At 36.6% G+C, this 18584-nt stretch overlaps 3 protein-coding genes across 3 annotated transcripts; 2 read left to right on the top strand and 1 right to left on the bottom strand.

Annotated features, from left to right (window-relative positions):
• Positions 1-3038: 3038 nt before the first annotated feature.
• Positions 3039-5642, top strand: LOC121794617 (probable anion transporter 3, chloroplastic). The gene is made up of 7 exons (XM_042192867.1): positions 3039-3432; positions 3879-4105; positions 4181-4529; positions 4629-4673; positions 4756-4902; positions 5087-5224; positions 5319-5642. Exons 1-7 carry the CDS (start codon positions 3289-3291, stop codon positions 5520-5522), a joined length of 1254 nt encoding a protein of 417 aa, XP_042048801.1. The 5' UTR covers positions 3039-3288; the 3' UTR covers positions 5523-5642.
• Positions 5643-6685: 1043 nt separating this feature from the next.
• Positions 6686-7024, top strand: LOC121757851. The gene has a single exon (XM_042153325.1). The coding sequence runs from the start codon at positions 6686-6688 to the stop codon at positions 7022-7024; it is 339 nt and encodes a 112-aa protein (XP_042009259.1).
• Positions 7025-7860: 836 nt separating this feature from the next.
• LOC121809797 (mRNA-capping enzyme-like) lies at positions 7861-18107 on the bottom strand. The gene is made up of 18 exons (XM_042210601.1): positions 17838-18107; positions 16439-16684; positions 15716-15848; positions 15127-15281; positions 14826-14909; positions 14659-14721; positions 13806-13937; positions 13513-13722; positions 13190-13309; positions 13057-13106; positions 12234-12396; positions 11986-12129; positions 10736-10858; positions 10514-10612; positions 10034-10123; positions 9856-9934; positions 8494-8624; positions 7861-8420 (listed from the first exon to the last, which is right to left on the bottom strand). Exons 2-18 carry the CDS (start codon positions 16625-16627, stop codon positions 8286-8288), a joined length of 2100 nt encoding a protein of 699 aa, XP_042066535.1. The 5' UTR covers positions 16628-16684; positions 17838-18107; the 3' UTR covers positions 7861-8285.
• Positions 18108-18584: the final 477 nt, after the last annotated feature.

Raw genomic sequence — 18584 nt, 5'->3', positions numbered from 1 at the left:
GTCTCAGCTTCAGTGCACCATTCTTGAAATTTAGTGAAAGCCTCAGATTTCTCTTTCATCACATAAAGCCAAATCTTCCTAGAAAAATCATCTATAATTGAAAAGAAATACCTGCCTCCACCCATGCTCTGAATTGGTGATGGCCCCCAGATATCAGCATGTGCATACTCCAATGGCTTTGATGAAGTGTGTTTCCCAGCAGCATATGGTAATTTCTTGCTCTTTCCCAGTATACATTTTTCACAAGATCTGAGTTCATCTTCATGATTCTCCATCAAAAGCTATCAGGTTTTTCTTGGCAAGTTCTTTCAACCCAGCATGCCCCAGATGAACAAGCATGTGAAGCCAATCAATCAACTTCAATTTTGCTAATGCATTCACCTGATCTGCATCAATAGCTCTTGTTCTGAGATAATACAAATTATTCACTCTCTCAGCAACCATAAGAATGTTTGTGCCCTTTATAACCTTTATAAAACCACCACCTAAAATGGATGTGAAACCCTTTCTCTCAAGCATTCCAAGAGAGATCAAATTTCTCTTGATGGATGGAATACATGTGACTTCTGAAAGTATCTTTTGAGAGCCATCTTCCATGAGCATTCTTACACTTCCTATGCCCTTTACTTGGCATACCTAGTTATTTCCCAACAGTACAGAACCAGTAGCATCTAGTAGATCCATGAGCCACCTTTTCTTGGAAGTCATATGAAAACTGCAACCGGAGTCCATCACCCAAACATCTGGTGCCTCATCCTCTGTTACATTCATAACCTGAGCAACCTCTACCTCTTGTGTAACATCAGCAGTATCCTGTGCTTTATCACCCTCGGCTTGCTTCCTCTTCCCAGCATAGCAGTTCTTCTTTATGTGTCCAGGCTTTTTACAATGGTGACACGATCTGGTTTCCTTCTCATCTCCAGATTTTTCCTTCCAAGATTTCGGTTTCTTCTGGGATTTCTTCTTTCCATTCTTCTTTGAATCAAATCTTACATTCAGACTTTCACTAGCTAGATCAATAGGCTTATCAGCTACTTTCTGGAATTCTTTCATCTTGAGTGCAGAATGTATCTCCTCATAAGTGACTTTGAAATCTCTCACAAGCAGTATTGCATCCTTGAATTGCTCGAAGCTCTTAGGCAAATAATTGAAGAGCATCAACGCCTTATCCTCATCCTTGATAGCCTCCTCAATATTCTCAAGATCTTCCACACACTTGGCAAATTCCTCAAGTTGCTCTCCAATATTTCTTGACTCTGAAAGCTTGAACGTGAACAGCTTCTGCTTGAGCAAGAGCCTGTTGGTGAGAGATTTAGTCATATACAATGACTCAAGCTTGGCCCAAACACCAGCCGCGGTCTCTTCCTTTGAAACCTCTCTCAACACCCGATCGCTTAGACTTAGGATCAGGGTGCTATAGGCTTTATCCTGGAGATCTTGAGCCTTGACTTCACCCTTTTCTTCATCTGTATCGGCCCTGCTCTTCAACACATCCCATAAGCCCTGCTGCATCATAACGGCCTTCATCTTGAGCCGCCACAGCCCAAAGTCGTTCTTACCCGTGAACTTCTCCATATCAAACTTCGCGGTCGTCATCTCATGGGTTCGATTCCCACAGACGGCGCCAATTTGTTATAAATGACCGAAAGAATGGTTGATGAATAACACTTTCTCACAGGCAACCTGTCCAACACAAACTAGGCAGTAAAACAAAGTGAAAGAATTGGAGACACAGGGGTTACGTGGTTCGGCTCAATCGAACCTACGTCCACGGGAGAATCACAAATCTCTTTTATTCCACACTACTAAATTACAATCACACAACGATCAATCAATCACTCAAAGATGAAAATACACTCAAGAATTAATATGCTCACCCTCTCGTGAACTTGGATCAAGAAACACAGATGATCCTCACTAATTCCTCACTAAGATAGTGTACAATTCACTCAATGTATTGATTCAGTTATTGAGCTCTCAATCTTCAGTTCAAACTACTTTTTTAAACGTAGCCCAACCGCTCTTCTCAACTGAAATAGCAGTTAGGAACTAACCTTTAAACTTGTGCTCTCATTTTGCAATTCAATCCCTGACTTCTTTAGAAATTCATTAAGTATTCACACCAACAAGTATATATTGAAAAGTCCACATGCTTGGCATTCATTCCATGTACTCACTCCATCCAACAGAAAATGTCATATTTATAGAATGACATGAGATTTAGGAGGTTTTGTTTTGTGTGTTAAAATGAAAGATAATTTTTTTCAAAATTGAAAATGTGGTATTTTTGGTGGGACAATCTAAATAGAAAAGTGAAACATTTTTTATGGATCGATGTAGTAGTATTTTAACCCTGAATTTTAGTGAGGAAAGAAATATCTTATGAATTAAGTTGTAAACTTTGTAGTTTAGTAAACTTGTGATAATTTAGTAAAACCATTTATTTGTTTCGTTATAATTATGCACAATCAAATAAAAAAGTTAAGGGGGCAATGCATTTTTCAAAATTAAATGACTCATATATTGTTCTGTACAAATTGACTTTAAAAAAGGAATTTTCATTTTAAATAAATTTTCTTTTTTTGTTTCTTCTGACAAGAATAACTAACAGAACAATATTAACTACCTAAAATCCAAATATATAGTAAATACTTACTTTATTTTTTCTTTTTATTTTTCTGTGCAGCGACCTCCATTTTCCCCTCTCTCTCCTAGGCTTCACCTTGATGGCAAGCGTTACGACCTACGCCATCGCAATTATAGCTAAATTCAATGAATTGCAAAAACAGCTAATGCTATTTGTCAACTTCCCATTTGGGAGAAATCAACTCCGCACGAAATCTCATTGCTACTCCAAAAACAAGACCATTTCCCAAATTTGTCGAATCACAGAGCAATGGTAGGAAGAAGGGAATAGAAGCCCGTGTTAAATTTTCTAAAAATTCTGTCCCACATCGACTTAGTGAAGATCTCATCTAATCTATATAAGTGTGGATAACCCTCCCCTTATGAGGCCTTTTAAGGGGTGAGTGGTCCATTTCTAATATGATGATTTTCTCTTATCTACCTCACGAGTGGAAGACCGATGTCCTTTCCGGCCCACATCGATGATGGTTCTCGACCGATGTCCTTCCTTTCCGGCCCACACGTGAGGGGCGTATATGGTTCTCGACCGATGTCCTTCCTTTCCGGCCCACAAGTGAGGGGCGTATTAAATTCTCTAAAAATTCTGGCCCCTCCCCCTTTTAAGGGAGGGGTGAGTGGCCCATTTCTAATAGCGCGATCTTCATGGCGGCCGAGAGGTTCAAGGTGGTGGCGCTGGTGGCGGCTGTCATGTGCTTGTGCAGCGCAGATAGAGTCGTCATGTCGGTCGTCGTTGTCCCCCTTGCCGCCAAAAATGGCTGGACCAGTTCCTTCTTGGGCATTGTCCAGGTACACACACACTCTCTCTCTTATATATGTTTATGTATTTCAATTTTGGTGGAATAGCTTTGATTCATTGCTTAATTGGGCAATTTGTTGCAAAATTGGATGATTTCATATCATTGCTTCTAGGTCATACACAATTTCCCCCCAAATCCATATCAAAGTTATGATATGCATTGGCTATTTCTGAAAGTTCTGTGATTAACCATTGTAAATTTGAAATGCAATATGAGATTGCTTTGTGAAATGCTGAAAACATTAGTCAAATGATCTGGCATTCAATGTCTATTTTTAGGAAATTGAAGCTAAAAATAGATGTTTTATCCCAAAGATTGCATATGTGTCACTCTTGACTATTGCTGTTGAAACTTGGCTGAAGATGATCTTACATTGCTATGAACAAAAGGTTTATTTTAGTACATTGCTAATCACATGATGTTGTTTCTTTATAGTCATCCTTTCTGTGGGGATATATGTGTTCCTCAGTTATAGGAGGAGCTTTGGTGGATAAACATGGAGGACGAAAAGTTCTAGCAATCGGTGCAGCTTTGTGGTCTCTCGCCACTCTCCTCACTCCATGGGCGGCAATTCACTCCACGACTGGTCTCTTGGCTGTTCGTGTCTTCTTTGGCCTCGCTGAAGGTGTAGCTCTACCCTCGATGAATAATATTCTCTCGAGGTAATAGCTTCCCGTGTTGGCTGAGAAGTAATCAGATATCAGTGAATAATGTCTTCTTTATTGTATGCTTCTCAGATGGTTCCCGACTAATGAAAGGGCCACTGCAGTGGGAATGTCAATGGGAGGTTTCCAGCTAGGGAACGTCCTTGGATTGGTCGTAACACCTCTGGCCATATCGTCTGTAGGGATCTCCGGTCCTTTCATTCTCTTCACATTTCTCGGATTTCTCTGGTTGGTTACATGGGCATATAGGGTCCCGAATGATCCACAAGAGAGCACTTGTATCAGTAAATCGGAGTTGAAGCTTATCCAAGCCGGGAAATCGGATCCTTGCCAGAGCAAGGGCAAGCTTCCACCTCTATCCCTTCTTTTCTCAAAAATGCCAACCTGGGCAATAATTTTTGCTAATATCACCAATAATTGGGTTTGATTTCTCTTCTTATTCAGTTGTTTTTCACATTCTTGCTTTAATATGAAAGTTGAAATTCATGGTATGTTATTCACTTTAAGCTCTTCGATGCAGGGCTACTTCGTTCTTTTGTCGTGGATGCCAGTTTATTTCAATACTGTGAGTGGCATTATGTTACATATATACTTCTCTTTTCTGATATGGCCAATTCATCAATACCAGTTTACTGGTGATGTGTTAGGTTTTTGGTGTAAAATTGAAGGAGGCAGCTTGGTTTAGCGCAGTTCCATGGGGAACAATGGCCGTTTCGGGCTACATTGCTGGCGCGATGTCTGATTATTTAATCAAATCCGGTTACTCAATAACATCCATCAGGAAAATCACTCAGGTAAATCTCCGATCTGATTGATTCCAATACAACTTTGTCATTATTTATGTACAAAATCAATAAACTGAGGTTGTGCTGTTTATGTTGTGACATGAACAGAAAAGAATTAGGAACTTAAAACATGACATAGAATCTTGAGAGTATTGTCATCAGTTTCTTTGCTAAAACTGCTTGTTCATACCAGTCGATCGGTTTCATTGGGCCCGGAACAGCATTGCTTGGCTTGAACTATGCCACGAGCCCTGCAGTCGCGGCCATATTCATGACAATGGGTCTCAGCCTGAGCTCCTTCAGTCAAGCTGGGTTCTTACTGAATATGCATGTGAGTTCACAACCTTAAAACAAAACATATAGTACTACTTGAATTCAATCCTTATGTAATAATAATGTACTAATTGGATTGATTGTTTTGTCAGGATATAGCACCACAATATGCTGGATTTCTACAAGGGATTTCAAATTCAGCAGGAACAGTAGCAGCAATAGTGAGTACAATAGCAACAGGAATGTTTGTGCAGTGGCTGGGATCTTTTCAAGCATTCTTAACTCTAACTGCTTGTCTCTATTTTGCTGCAACTATCTTTTGGAATCTCTATGCTACTGGAGAAAGAGTCTTTTAGCATTCTTGTTTCTACAAACTTACATTACCTTTTGTTCTAATGTGGCAATTTAAATAAGTATATATTCTATAAACTGATGAAACACTATTCTGTTTGGTGAGAAAAAAAAATATACTACAATTTTTTGAGTTTGTGTATTAACCGGGTAATTACATCATACATACAAAATATTTCAACAATATTTCCAATTAGTATTGAAAAAAATTTAAGCTTGTGTATAAATCATAGTATAAAAAGTTTATTGAAGTTTAAAGTTAATATAAAATGGCCACGTGAAGACTAAAACTTAATACTAATTTAAAATTTTAATGAAATATTTAATTTGTAAAAAATATTGATGAAATGGTAATTAACTAGTAATATTCAAGAAACTATAATAACTGCATTTTTTTCACTTATCTGATCATTGACCAAGACAGGGCACGTGGACTTGTAACAGTACTTTATTTTATGTTTTGAGCTAAAAGAAAGAGTGGTGAGTGGCCAATCTCTGACTCACATGCCAAAATTCTATCCCCAAAATATAATTTCAAGCATTTAATTCATCATTTATTATCTTTTATTCCTTCATAATGGAGCCTCCATCTGATCCTTTTTCTTCTTGAAATTATCAAGTCTAATCATAAAGATTCTTCTTGATGGCTTTAGTTTCTTGATAGTTCTATTTGGGCTCTGATGCTTTCTTGCGAAACAGAGATCTTGATTCTGTGAGCTATCCTATGCAAATCTGAGTTCTCAGAACTAGGGAATTCGATTTCGTGTTTTCTGGTATTGGATTGTTCTCGAAAACTCTGGTCTTTTTCAATCATGAACCAATTTTTACTGAGATTTTGTTTCATGAAATACTTGTGGTGAAATTTGCTTTCTCTTCCATTAAGAAATCCAAATTTTATTGAAGAATCTGATCTGGACTTCAGCTTGTATCTGCTTTAAAAATTTCAACTAAAGTCAAATCATCTTATCTTCCTTCAAGAATCCAAATTTCACTGAAAAATCTGATCTTGGCAATCCTTGCCCCATCAAAAACCATTCTATTTCCCGATTTTTGCTGGAAATCTGATCTGGGATCTTTTTTATCTCTCTCCAAAATCATGAACATCAGCTCAAACTAACCTCTTTCTCTCCCAATCCCAACTGGGCCAACCTCAAATATCTCTAAAGACATGAACTTCAGGAGCATGGAAGAATTCTGGCCATTCTACATGAACCAGCACTCAAAAGCAGCAACAAGGCGCTGGCATTTTGCAGGCACAGTGTGCAGCTTTGTGTGCTTGATATACTCATTGCTCTTCAATCTGTGGTTCTTGATTTTTGTGCCCTTGTTGAGGAATGGGTTGAGTTGCTACAGCCATTTCTTTGTTGAAGGGAATCTTCCCACATCATTTAGGCACCCAATTTGGTCTCTGCTTTGTGATTTCAAGATGTTTGGGCTGATGCTTACTGGCCAGATGCATAGAGAGATGAAGAGGCTTGGTAAAAGGCCTGTGTTGCAAGCATATTGATACATAGATTCTTGATTTGTTTCTTTACATGCATTAATTTTGTGTATGGATTGTATATTGGGTTATACTATCTTGGTGTCATCTCCCATTTCTATTGTCAAGATAATGTTGTCGTTTTGGATTTATAGACAGAGTAGGTAGATAAGATGTTTGAATATAATTGGTATAGAACCACACTCATATAAGTAACATATCCTGTAACGTAGCAAAAGAAAATAGTAGTGTAACAGATACATACATCTTGAGTAGTATATATCAAATCTATTAAGTTTTGCTCGAATATGCAATATCATGCTTGCTTATTCTTGGAATCCTCCTCATTCTGGTGTTTTACGATTCATTTATGTCTCCCTCCTTCATATAGATAAATGGAATGCTACAAGCACTTTGCTAGATGAGAAAAGGAAAAAATTGGTTCTTCAGTTTGAATATAATGTCTCTTCTCAATGTTAATTTGTCTCATGAGTTTGATGACAAAAAGCCAAAGGAGATCGACTTCAATTCCTTCATATGGATAAATTGAATGCTACAAGCACTCTGCCAGATGTGTAAAGGAAAAAAATTGGTTGTTGAGTTTGAATATAATATATCTCTTCTCAATGTTAAGTAGTCTCATGATTTGATGACAAAAAGGAGATTGACTTCAATTGTGGACAAATTTACTACAAATTGAAAATAACAAATGAGAAATTATTGAAACGCTGCAAAAGTTGGACACTTCTACAATAAAGATGGAATTTAAATTGCAGTAACCTATATGAAAATTATATTAATCCTCCGTTCATAAACAACAATTATTGTTGACTCTTAGTAATAAATACTTCTTTGAGCACAAGTAGAGGAATTCTCTTATACTCTCACGCAAACAATCTGACCAATGATGAGCCAAGTTCGACTAGAGTCGATATTCACAATAACAGATTGATTTAGAATTAAATTTTTTTAACCTAAAATCTACACTTCTTTTGAACAAATTTACCAACTACTACTATTCATGGCAACTGCAGCTGAAAACAACAATATACAAAACGACCATCTTCCTACAACTATTCCTATCACCTTTAAAGACTGTCAAGAGAAAAAAAGAAAACAGATGATTTTCGACATAACCATGACATGGCGCACCCAAAAGGCCGGTTTATATCCAACAATCCTCGCTTGCAGAATCTTTCCAGAGGTTCCATTTCGTATTAGGTCATTAGGTGCTGCAAAGTAGTTTTTCTTCCAGAAGTTGCACTTCTTTTATCAAACAACTTGTTGTTCACCTACGGCGTGATGCATTGTGCCCTTGGCTTTCACTCTGTATCCTATCAGAGTACATCGGAAGGCGGATGATCTCTTTGATCTCATTCAACAATACATCTTCAGTGATGTTGTCCGTGATACTTTTCATTACCTGTTTTTAGTTTTAGAAAAGCATGATTTGGCCTGGGGAGAGTTTTGAAATTAAAATGAAATACGGAATGTACCTTAGTGTACGTTCTGAAATCATTCGGGGTCCCTTTGTCCACCCTGACCCTCATACAAACCCACACTTTTTCCTCGGAGTTCCACTTACACTCAATAATTTTACCATTATATACTGATGCATCAGGATCATCTGCGGAATGGAGAGTAAGAAAAAACCAACCAAGGTAAGCCTTCATTAGGACTAAGAACAGAAAATGTACACGAGTAGAAACAAGATCCTCTGCTCCACCAATGTTTAGCAAAAGCAGAATCAAATAGACATGATACAGATTAAGTTGGTAGCTGCAAAGGATCATGCTAGATTTACAACTGGAGTATTTTGATAGCTTCCATTTGATGAATGGCAATTATGATAGTAATACTCCATCCGTCCCTTATAATTTGCCACCATTTGACATGGTGCGGGTTTTAAGAAATGTATAGAAAGTGGGTTGAAAAAGTAAGTGGTATGTGGGTCCTACTTTTATATATTAGTGTTATACTCCCTCCGTCCATTCTAAGTGACACATTTTCCTTTTTGGGATGTCCCACTCTAAATGACACATTTCTAAATAATGAAAAATCACTCTCTCCACTTTTTCCCTCTCTCTTACTTTATTAACTCTACTTTACTCATAAAACAACACTACATAAAACCCCATGCCAAATTAGATATGTTTCACTTAGAGTGGGACAGAGGGAGTAATAAAATGTGAGTGGGAATGAGTTAGTGGAATGTGGGGTTCATTACCAAAAATGGTAAAAGTGAAAGGTGACAAATTTTTAGGGACGAGGAAAATGGAAATAAGTGACAATTTTTCTGGGACGGAGGGAGTAATTTTTTAGCTGAGGGACACATTGGAGGCAAGTTTTTCTGGATTTACTCGATTCCTTGGGAGAAGAAGTAATTTGCATAATGGGAACAAAAAAGGTTTGTACAGAAAAATAAGGCAAATAATAAACATCAGATATTGCATCAGATAAAATTGCCCCACATGCTCTACAAATGTAAATAAGCCAATCCCGGTTAAATGAAATTATTCTCGAGTCAAACAACAGTTTCATTTGAAATTCCTGAAAGTGATTCCAAACTCAAAGCCACTCAGACAATGATATATGAACAATCAGTACTCTAACAAAGGAACAAGAACAAAAATACAAACTTCTGTTGTACCACAGAATGTCTCATTCAATTTTTTTGAGTAATAAAAATCAGCTTGGCATCCATTTCTTTTGAGATCAAACTAGTTGTTTTAGTCCAACTAAGAAAGAAAAGAAAAATGCATCCAAATTCTGGTTTTTTGAAAATAAACTCCCTTTTGAGAAAATATAATTTTCATAAATAATTGATTAATCAAAATTGCCTTTATTGAACTACTGACCAGGAAAGACAACCCTATTGTCCATCAATTTCTTCTTCCCATGCTCATGGAGATAGAGTAGCTGGCGACTTTCAACAATCTATATGCGTTGAAGATAATAAAACAATATTAGACATGACCGTAAAAATAGAAACTAGGTGCTTATTAATTCTTCACGGAAAAATTAAAGAAGAAAAACCTCAAAGAGAAAGTCCACTGAATTCATTTCGGGATACTTCCACTTTAAGAGACCATTGTGCGTCAGTGTAACATAAGGATCATCCCAGCCCTGCCATGAAAATGGAAACAATTAACAATTTAAAGTCAAAACTTAAAAGAACATTGCATAATACTCTAGGTGCAAACACCAACATGAATTAATAATAGACTAGTCAACCAAAGTGTTGCTGGTAATGTATACCAAGACTTAACTACTAGGACACGCATCACAATTCTCAAATACTCACTGACAATGTGATACTCACTCGGTCATCCTTCACATGAGAAATTTTCAATTCTTCTAAAGTTTTACTAACAAGTTTAATAGGTGAGCATCCTTAATCAATATAAAAATAAAAATAAGTTCAAGTCCAAGAATTTTAGCGAAGTGAACATTTAAGCAAGATTATCACTGCAAATAAAAAGGACATCAAAAGTTAGACAGGGTTCTTCTAAGCACCTGAAAAATAAGACCATCTGCTTCGTGGGAAAGATTCGGGATAAACCCCTTCAACAGCTTTGTCACAGTAGAAAGAAGCCAAAAATCTTTCCTCCTTACCTGTCACACATCAAACAAGTACACGGAAAAATAAATATAGGAATTCATTTGCATCAAAGTGCATACAGAGCTAGTGCGGGGTAGGGAGGGAGGATAACATATAAAAGTAAGATGATTACATACCCTGAAAGGCTCCAATTCATATCTATAGTAGGGGTTTTGGCTTTTATATATGTGTTGCCTCTCAAAATTTCGAGGCTCAATGATTTCCTTCTCGACCATTTTCCAGCGTTCATAAAATGGCAGCTGCAAGTAAGCAGATCTATTTAGAGGGTAGTACACTCATCTAATACAAGCATAATGAAAAAGGTAAATAAAGAAAAGCTATCAGTAGTATAAAAGAATATTCCAGAGACTAACTTCCAATAACAGAACATGAATGGATATACAGCTAAATGCCAAACAAATAGCTTGGATCACTAAAACAGTAAAACATTTTGCTGTCAGCAGTGACATATACTTAACAAATAGATTTGAACTGCAACACAGGAAACCAAAGTCACTTGCCAATAGTGATATACAGCTAAATGACTGAACCAAAAGGCTTGGACCAGCAATAAGGGGAGACAGTAGTCCTTTGCCTATAGTTCAAGATATATTAATCCATTGGAAATCCATTGGAAGTGTCAGAAAACAAACCTATTAATCCTTGAGATGCATTTTTCATTATACGAGAAATAAAATGCCATGCCTCAAAAGTTAACAAATTATAATTAATGGTCCATGCACCACAATTTCAATATATCTCCTTTCTCCAAGAAAAAAACCAAGATAAAGTTTCCAATAAAGAAACAAAGAGTGCAAGCTGATACCCTTCAAACTATCCTCTGTTCAAGTCTTTTGATTGCAAAATATCAATATGAAAAAAGTATCAAATTCCATATTCACTAGCAGTTAGTTAATTGTCAAACTAAATTCAGGTATTTATAAAAGGGGCTATTTTGATATTAAAAAATGTTCACGTAGCCACATTTACAGAAAAGGAGAAACCTAAGTAAATATAAAGCACATGTGTCACCACAAATCTGTGCAGCAGTGAGCCCATACCTCATCTTGATCAGAACTAAGCCATCAACATAAATTCATGGCCATATTCCCATTTAAAACAGAGACATAATTCAAGTGAATAGCTGAAGATACAGCTTTCATCTGTTGAACAAAAACTTATTTTGATGATTTTATTGACGGAGGAAATATCCCCATATTCAAGGTTTGTTTTAGGGGGATCCCCAGATCAGATGTCATTGCTGTCACAATTATAGATTAAATGCTGGCCAGTAAAAACAGAAGATACAGATGTGCCCCACTGCCAAAATCGTATTAAAGACATAAATCAAGAAACGTAGTACATAAGTAGGCTTTCCATAGATTACCTCTACAATGCATTCCTGATTACAAACCATCATATCATAGACAAGGTATCTTCTTTCTTGCTTATGTGTATCAGGCATCGTATCAATTACCATCTCTCCATCAAGTAAAGTAAAATGATGATACATTTTCTCGGCCCCTCCCTTCTGAAGAAATAAAATTGCACAAGTGAAAAACAATACTACACCAGCATAAACAAAAGCCAGAGAGATATTCACTATTTCAAAGTACACGGAGTAGATTCACGTACATCATTAGTGTGCCTGCAAGGGAATCGCATTTGGACTCTGCGAAAGCTAAAATTCCTATCTATCAAATAACAGCCATCCATAGTGATAAGCATCATGTATCTTGTACCATCAGCTTTCCATGTTGCGTAATAGTAACGTTGCCTTAACCGTTGTAAGTTCTCCCTGGTAGATAGACAAACAATTAGGTCAGTACCTAACAGAATAATGAGTCAATGACAACACCAGTTTACCACAAAAGACGGGTGATAATGTTCAAGCTAACTAGAAAACAGAATCGAGGTTAATTCAAGTAAATGTCTACTTCTTCAATCAAGTGCGATAGGATTTTTATGTTACATGGATGTTGAAACTATTGTGTAACGATGTTAGTAAAGCATAAAAATAGGTTCTACTCGGTCATTTCCTCTAACTATGTAGGCCAAAACACATTCGCAATTATCACTAGTAAATCGTTTCAGCAGTTAAATCCAAGTGAAATCTCCCATTTCTTAAGTTTACTATAAGTGTTAACCAAATAAATATCGAAATTGTGGGGCAAAGGGTTTGGCTCTTATTCACTTTGCAAAGCTCCTAAGAATTTTCGAATAAATGGCTAGAACTGTAGTAATAGTTGAATGTAAGATGTCACCGTAGCATCAATCTTAAAGCAAGATTGGGAATGAGAATATATTGGTGGACTTATTTCCCTACTAAATAATGGATTGATAAATAATGGCAAAAAGGTGACTGGTGTAATATTTGCCTCCAAAACCAAACAGTTTAATATAGAACCCTACAGAACACAGACAACCGCACTTAGATCATCTAGAAAACGTCTAAGACCTGTTGAGAGAAACTGGATGTGAACCAGGAAATCGTGAAGATCCTCTAACCTGTAGATGAACAAAAACACTTTCTATCAGCAACACTGTAGCATATACAACAAATAAAAACGTGATACTCCAGGAGAACATACCCATCCAGGCATCTTCAGGGACTGGTAGACGAACTGTCGCATCACTACTTCTTGGTCAATAGGAATTTTATCTCCCAGAACGTCATCATTTGTCAGTATTGTCCGTGTCTCATTAGTCTCCTATGTTTACATGCTCAAGGTTAGACGGGCAAGACATTGATGAATAAGACAAAGAAACTATAGGCGCTGAACCTGAGCTTTTCAAAGTGACAGATGTATCTTTGATGATTTCATACAAGATGTAAATTTTTATTTTTAAACGAATATATATATATATATATATATATATATATATATATATATAGGTGAACACATGCACATACATCTGGAGGAGTTGTAGGGCCTTCAACACCATCATCATCATCTGGCATTGCGTCACCATTCAGATCCAGCTCAGAAGATCTTTTCCACTCTGGGGTTGGAGGGCAAACAACCATCTCTGGTTTCTTCTCATGATAAAAATTAAACAAGGCATCAATGTAGTCTGGTTTGTAAATTCCTGGTGGACGTGCTTCGGAAAATGTCTTGATTGCCTGCCAAAAATTTAACAAAGTTGAGACAATAGCCAAACGCATTTCCAGCTTCAAGATTCTGAACAAATCAACAACTATCTGACCTGAGTAACGGATATAGGCATTATACGCATGAGATAGTGGCCGATCATATATCCTGTACGATTATGCCCATGTGTGCAGTGAACAAGAATATGCTTTTTCGGTTGCCTTTGCCGAGCCAGAAATTGTTGGACCTAATAAAAGCATGCAAGGAACTTAAAATGTCTACATCTTTAGAATACAAAGATAAGAAAATTCTACTTAAAAAAAGAAATTGATAGATAAAAAAACTATCGATACTTCAAGGTGGCGACTCTGAACTATTTTATGGTTGGGCCAATTAGTACATATGAATATCTCACATGTAAGAACATGTTCCGTGATCCTGATGAACTACTTCAACTTAGAACTTCCGATTTGTAATGGGGGCTCTAGGTAAACAAAGAAGATTAATACTAGTTTCCAAAGCCTGTAAAAAGCCCAAGGCTAGGAACTAGAGAAATTACTAAGTACATGGTTCTATTATTTAAAAGGTCACAAACTTATTCTTTGTGGTAAAAGATCTCGCAGTTCACCAGGATCATACAATCTGTCTTATAACCTAAACTGAAGACTTTCCGCAGCCCTACATGAATGGACAGTGCAGACACACAAGATCCATTTTTTTATCATAAGCGTTCTTTACTTCTTTTACTATCTAAAACAGATAAGCTACAATGGGGAAAATGGGGTTTCACATAGCATTAAAGGTTGAAGGTCAACTTCTTGATGCCAAATAGACCAGTTTGATGCTCTAAAGTTGAAGAACAGTAAACTTAAGACTATCACCTGAAACTTGTTGCAAAGAAATGAGACTGAGACATAAAACATTTAAGCAGATTCTACATCATTATGAGTCCTAAAAGATATAGGTACCTCATAAACAAACTGATTTACATCCTCACTCTCGGGTACTGAATCACGCCCCTTGCATCGAATCTAAAGAGAAGACAATGAATTAAAAGTTGAAAGACTAACAAATTAAGGAGTAACTAAAACAGAAAATAAAACATCCAAGGACGCTGATAGAGGAAATTACACACCTTGACATGCTTGATACCTTCATCAGTCCAGTTCTTGCAATCATAGTATCTATCTGAATTGGTCAAATCAATCACCAAACCTATCTGGAAATAGAGAGTAGAAAATTATATTCTGCTTTGTCCTCCTTGGGTTAAACTAGCAGAGATTATAATCTCTTACAGCTACTCGGGCATTTTTCTATAGAATTCAATTTCCCCACCTCCACCAGCCAAATATATAAAACAAAGAGTAGACTAATTCTATTCTTAAAAATTAGATGGTACAATAAGAATATCAATAAGCGGGAATACAGTCACGCACCTTTCGATTTAAAACTCTTTGTTGATGGACCACCTGCTTAAATGAGTATCTTTTACCAGGTGGAATTTCTTCATTGAATGCTTCACCTAGAGGAACTTTTGAAGGGATCAGAAACCCTAATATCTCGTGTCCATATGCAGGGCAGTCTAACCAACCTGCAGGGGGGACTTATATTTGCTGAATAAACATAGCACTACTAAGAAGGAAGAGAACTACTATTTTTAAATCTATTGTAGCAATGCTTCTAATTGGAGTATTGTACAAGAAAATCCCATGGACACAAAAAACAGCGCAATATCAGTCCTTTCAGTTCTCGTTTCTTTTATCCTAAGAAGTAAATATTAATTACCGGATTACAATTTAACAGTTTCCATTCAACATAAAAGATCCTTCAATCCAAGCGCAGCAAGAAAAACATTAGTTCTTTCCACATGGGCAGGATAGTATATAGAGAATGTGGCCCAAGAAATAAAGAATAGTAAGTAAAGAATACAAGAGTCGTCCTTTAATATCATTTCGATTTGCACTCAACGTATTGCTAACCCGCCCCAAGATGAGTTAGTGAAAACATAATCGACATATAGTTCACCTGGAGGAAGTCTACTATTAGGTTTCTGCCTTTTAGCTTGATATCCATCAGCATGCTGACTTGACTGATATCCATAAGTTGGTCTGTCATTGGGATTCTGTCTGCGCATCCTTAGGGTCCTTTCCTCACGTTCCTGATGTAAAAGAATATGGGGAGAGAGAATTTTCTCAGTTTTTACGTTGAACTCTAAAAAAACATCTATAGATAGAAAACACATTATTCAGAAATAAGAAGCAAGCATTTTAAGAGATCTCCTCGGTGTTTCTTCACATCTTTATCTGCAGCATTTAGTAACATAAAGGTGGACCGGGTAATCAGCAAGCATGCAAAACACATTAAGGTGAATCCATAGGATACTCACAATTACCAGATATGTTAAAGCTTCCAGTGAATAATAATACTACTATTGCAGTTACTTCTGCTTATTGTGTAAGCAACCACACTTAAGCTAAAAAATGAGCATAAGTCACATACAGTCAGACCACGATCTGCTCCATTCTGAGAACAAGTTGAGATTCAATGATACAAGAGCTACTACTGAGATCATGACCAATGAGTAAGTAAAGGATTTTGAATCATACCGTTACACACCAAATATTTGAATTTGCATATTTTTCCAGGATTTATTAGTTGCATTTATCATAATCTAAACACAGGCTTTGCCAGTAACACTGAAATAATCAAAACATTATGTTGCTGGCTCAAAATAAGACAGAATGATACCCGGCGTGCAACTGAAGCACCACTCTGCTCTTGGTCAACATGTTCATTGTATTCAATATGTTCTTCCTGCGCACTATCTTCTTCTGACTGTGGTGCAGGAAAAACCTCATCTTCTTCCGACTGTGGTGCAGGAAAAACCTCATCTTCTTCTGGTTCAGGGGAGGCATTTAAGTCCATGCTGGCAATCATTCAAGTCCAATCAGAAGCATTTCTGAATGCAGCACGGGAGATTGTATTTCTGTAATCCTGCCAAATAAATCATTTCAACTTATTGCCATACCTAAACAACATTGAGATACTAGCCAACCAGAAATGTTATCTGGATTAAAGTCCTTTCAGCCACTTCATTCTTCTCGGGGTACATCCCCATTGCCATTAACAAATCAGCCCCAACAACATATATCGAGAGCAAAGTTCAATTGCAGCAAAATAATGCAATATAACCCTTCATGTACCAACCAAAGTAAGTGTGACTTCTTCACAACATTGTGAACAACAATGTGCAACTGACAAAAAATGCAAACCAAATCACACCCAGCATCATGGAAGCAAAGTGTTAAATTATTAAGGGCACCTCCAATTATGAGTTTGGCAATATCAATAAATTTAAATTAATAAACATTCAATGAGAAGGTGCCACATCTTCAACAACAACAGTCAGTGCACTAATTGGAATCCACATTTTGTCCAGATGTATGTTTACGCAAAGTGGTCGAGCATGCAGTGGAAGTGTGAAACATACAAAATTGTTCACTGTACTCAGCAGATACAACAAAAAACCTAAAGCAAATGCTTTCCACCCTTGTAATCACAAAAGGATTTGTTTCCTCTTCCAGACTTTGTAAGATCCAATCAGAACTGAAGAAGATTGGCCATAAGGAACCCTATTGATGCAGTGCATCACCTATTAATTAGAAATTGCACCTCAAAAGACATCTAATAATCCAATAGCACATTCTAATCCCATTAACAAATAACGCCAGTCTCAGAGTTCACCGTATAACTTATGCAGTCTAATCACTTCCCCAAGGTTGCAAATTTATCACCAGTACAGTATCACCTCATTATCAATTCACTCAGTAATATCATCTGTTTAAGAACAGAACCCAGGAAAATCATTAATTATCCAAAAATTACTATCTACTCTCTCTCTCTCTCTCTCTCTCTCTCTCGCTCTTATAGTGCTGAACAAACAATGTGAATGTTGCTGCATACAACTTCAAATACGGCCCAATACAGCACTTCTGCTCTTAATTTCATCGCAAATAACAGCTAACAAATCCCACAAACTAGATTCTATTCCCATAAAGCAGAATAATCAACAAAACACCCGCCAAAAAACAACTAAAACAAAAAGTCAGGAATCAAAATCATTCATAAGAACAAAACGAGCTCCAACCTCGACAATAAAAGCAGACCAAAATCGAAACGAGCAGGCCGCGAACCACCCAACTAAAACCCTACAAATCAGCGCACAAAATCGAATCGCACTACAACTCCGCCAAAAACCCTAGAGAGAGAAACAAGGCCCCGTGGTTTTAGAGCGAGAATGATCGCAGGCAAGGGTGGTACAATTCAATCCATGAGGAAACAGGTACAAGCACGAGAAAAAGGTTTTTATTACGCGAGAATTTCGCTGGGGAGAAATTGATACCGATATGTATATTGCATACTTCAATATTTCAATATATATAGAGGTCAAATCTGCGCGATTAGTTCTAATTCAATGTGTAAATTGTGTGAAGGTGAAGGATCGAAATGAAATTAAAAGTAGTAGCACATTAAAGGAAAGATGTGGCGTATGCTGTAAATTCTAGGTTATCTTTGGTAATTATTTTGTGTGTTAATTTTAGCCCAATATTATAGTTCTAGCCACTAGGGCTCGTCTTAATTTCTCCGAATTGGATTAAAGATATAGTTCTTCTCATTTATTTGTGCATTAAGATAATTTAATAGAATTTTCAACTTATATTAATTAATTAAATTTTATTAACTAATTTATATAAGAATTGAATTAATTAATTAACATAATAACTAAAATAAGTTTTTTTACAATCAAAATTTTTATTGAAAAAAATAATTATTGGTATTACTATATATTAATAATTGTGAATTATATCAAACGAGTACATAATAATAGTCGTTA

This window comes from Salvia splendens, chromosome 1 (assembly GCF_004379255.2).
Source record: "Salvia splendens isolate huo1 chromosome 1, SspV2, whole genome shotgun sequence".
NCBI lineage: Eukaryota > Viridiplantae > Streptophyta > Magnoliopsida > Lamiales > Lamiaceae > Salvia > Salvia splendens.
Note: the sequence above shows the minus strand (reverse complement) of the source record. Positions and strands in the feature narration are given on the sequence as shown.

Coding starts and splice junctions, on each gene's coding strand:
- LOC121794617 (XM_042192867.1), top strand. CDS start 3,289: ATGGCGGCCGAGAGGTTCAAGGTGGTGGCGCTGGTGGCGGCTGTCATG. Junction 4,674..4,755: donor TGCCAGTTTATTTCAATACT/GTGAGTGGCATT, acceptor GTGATGTGTTAG/GTTTTTGGTGTAAAATTGAA. Junction 5,225..5,318: donor GGTTCTTACTGAATATGCAT/GTGAGTTCACAA, acceptor TTGTTTTGTCAG/GATATAGCACCACAATATGC.
- LOC121757851 (XM_042153325.1), top strand. CDS start 6,686: ATGAACTTCAGGAGCATGGAAGAATTCTGGCCATTCTACATGAACCAG.
- LOC121809797 (XM_042210601.1), bottom strand. CDS start 16,627: ATGATTGCCAGCATGGACTTAAATGCCTCCCCTGAACCAGAAGAAGAT. Junction 13,107..13,189: donor CCCTGAAGATGCCTGGATGG/GTATGTTCTCCT, acceptor GTTCATCTACAG/GTTAGAGGATCTTCACGATT. Junction 8,625..9,855: donor CAATAGGGTTGTCTTTCCTG/GTCAGTAGTTCA, acceptor TCCATTCCGCAG/ATGATCCTGATGCATCAGTA.